Here is a 1,997-nt window from a genome sequence, read left to right as displayed (position 1 = left end):
TGATCCTTATGCTAAAGTTCCATTCTGCTAATGGCATTCTAATTATCACTACATTCTAATATATAACCAATGTTAAAATGTCGTTTGCGATTAAGAAAAAGTGAATGATAAAATATTATGACAAGGGGTGAGATTGTGAGAATGAATTATAAAAACAACAAGAAAAAAATTTGCATGGAAATATACAATGTTCCAAAGGGAATATAGTTGAAAAGAATTTTTGAAAATAAACAGCTTGTAAATGATGGAAACAAATACTATCTCCGTACTACACGTAAGGAAAAATTAAGTATTTAAGAAAAAGTAGAAAAAGTAAAGGTAAAGAGTTAAAAAATAGGTGGGGTATGTAACTGTGGATTGTTATGTGGGGTAAGTAATGACATTTTGTGTAAATATCATATGAGTATAAGGATAACTTGGTAATGTTGTGGGCAAAATAAGGAATGTTACCTTTGGTGTAGTACTAATAGAATATATGTAATTATTCGGTAGTTATTTGTTACTTATTATGTTGTATATGTTTCCGATATATTAGCCTGGAATATCTCTTTGTAATATTTGGTAGAGTTGTATTTAAACTAATTCCTAATCAATGAGAAGATCAAGCATTATCTTCCTTTACAGGATAACAAAAACTCTAGGGCGGTGACCCTTGAACAAGAGTTTTCTCATATCGCCATGCCGGATTTCTCTTCCGTCTCCGCGTATTGTCAGCGTCTTAAATCGCTTGCTGATCAGTTGAAGAATGTTGGTTCTCCGGTTACGAAGACACGGTTGGTTCTACAATTGGTATCCGGTCTCACTGATGCCTATCGTCACGTTGGTACTATAATTCGTCAACAGGATCCGTTGCCTCCTTTCTTCCGCGCTCGCTCTATGTTAACCCTAGAGGAGGCTGGTTTTGCTAAGGAGGCTGCCACTACTTCCTCGACTGCTCTTTTTGTTCAAAACGGAGGGGGAGTCGGTGGAACATCCGGGGCTAAGTCGCCAATGAACACCAACAACAACAAGAACAACCGTGGGTCCAATGGAGGCAAGAAGAAAAATGGAGGGAACAAAGGCGGGAAGAACCAAAAACAGCAAGCTGCTTCTTCGACCGCCCCTGCGCTGACATCCTTGCCCCCTGTTTCTGGTCAGCACTGGACCCCTCCTGGGTACGGTCAGTGGGGGTGGCCACCCTCTCCTTGGGGATATCCACCCTGCCCTTACCCCTCGGCTCCCTGGTTTCGACCCAGCATGGCTCATCCTCAACCAGGCATCCTTGGACCACGACCTGCTCAAGCTCATGTGGCTGCTGCTGGCTCAATTCCGAGTCACACTGATATTGAAGCTGCTATGCTTACCCTCGGCCTCACTCCACCGGACCCATCTTGGTTCATGGATACGGGCGCGACCTCTCATATGACCGCCAATTCAGGTACTCTCTCGTCTTTTCTTAATTCGAGTGCTCCTCATGGTATAATAGTCGGAAATGGTCATTCAATTCCAGTTAATGGTTACGGCACTGCTACACTACCCAAACCTCATCCCCCTTTAGTCCTTAACAATGTCTTACATGCACCCAAGTTAGTCAAAAACTTAATATCCGTTCGAAAATTTACAACCGATAATTCGGTCACTGTTGAATTTGACCCATTTGGCTTTTGTGTGAAGGACTTACGGACGGGGACACATCTGATGAGGTGTAATAGTCGCGGCAATCTATATCCCATTTTCATGCCACTCCGTCAACCACCGAGTCCAGTACCAAGACGGCGCTGTCTGCCATTGCCCCGTCTCTCTGGCATGATCGTTTAGGTCACCCAGGGGACCCGGTTTTTCATTCCCTTAAGCGCAATAATTTTATTGAATGTAATTTGAATTCAAAACCTTCATTTTGTCATTCTTGTCCTAAAGGAAAACATGTTCGTTTATCGTTTGCTAATTCTATTACGCATACTTCTTTGCCTTTTGATATTTTGCATTGCATCTTTGGACTTCACCAGTTCTTAGTTCAT

At 42.2% G+C, this 1,997-nt stretch overlaps 1 protein-coding gene across 1 annotated transcript; it reads left to right on the top strand.

Moving 5' to 3' along the window:
• Window positions 1–678: 678 nt before the first annotated feature.
• LOC141595662 (uncharacterized) lies at window positions 679–1,797 on the top strand. Its single transcript, XM_074415628.1, has one exon. The coding sequence runs from the start codon at window positions 679–681 to the stop codon at window positions 1,795–1,797; it is 1,119 nt and encodes a 372-aa protein (XP_074271729.1).
• The last annotated feature ends 200 nt before the right edge of the window (window positions 1,798–1,997 follow it).

The sequence above is a fragment of the Silene latifolia genome, chromosome 8 (genome assembly GCF_048544455.1).
Source record: "Silene latifolia isolate original U9 population chromosome 8, ASM4854445v1, whole genome shotgun sequence".
NCBI classification, from domain to species: domain Eukaryota; kingdom Viridiplantae; phylum Streptophyta; class Magnoliopsida; order Caryophyllales; family Caryophyllaceae; genus Silene; species Silene latifolia.
This window is presented reverse-complemented; position numbering and strand designations above follow the sequence as displayed.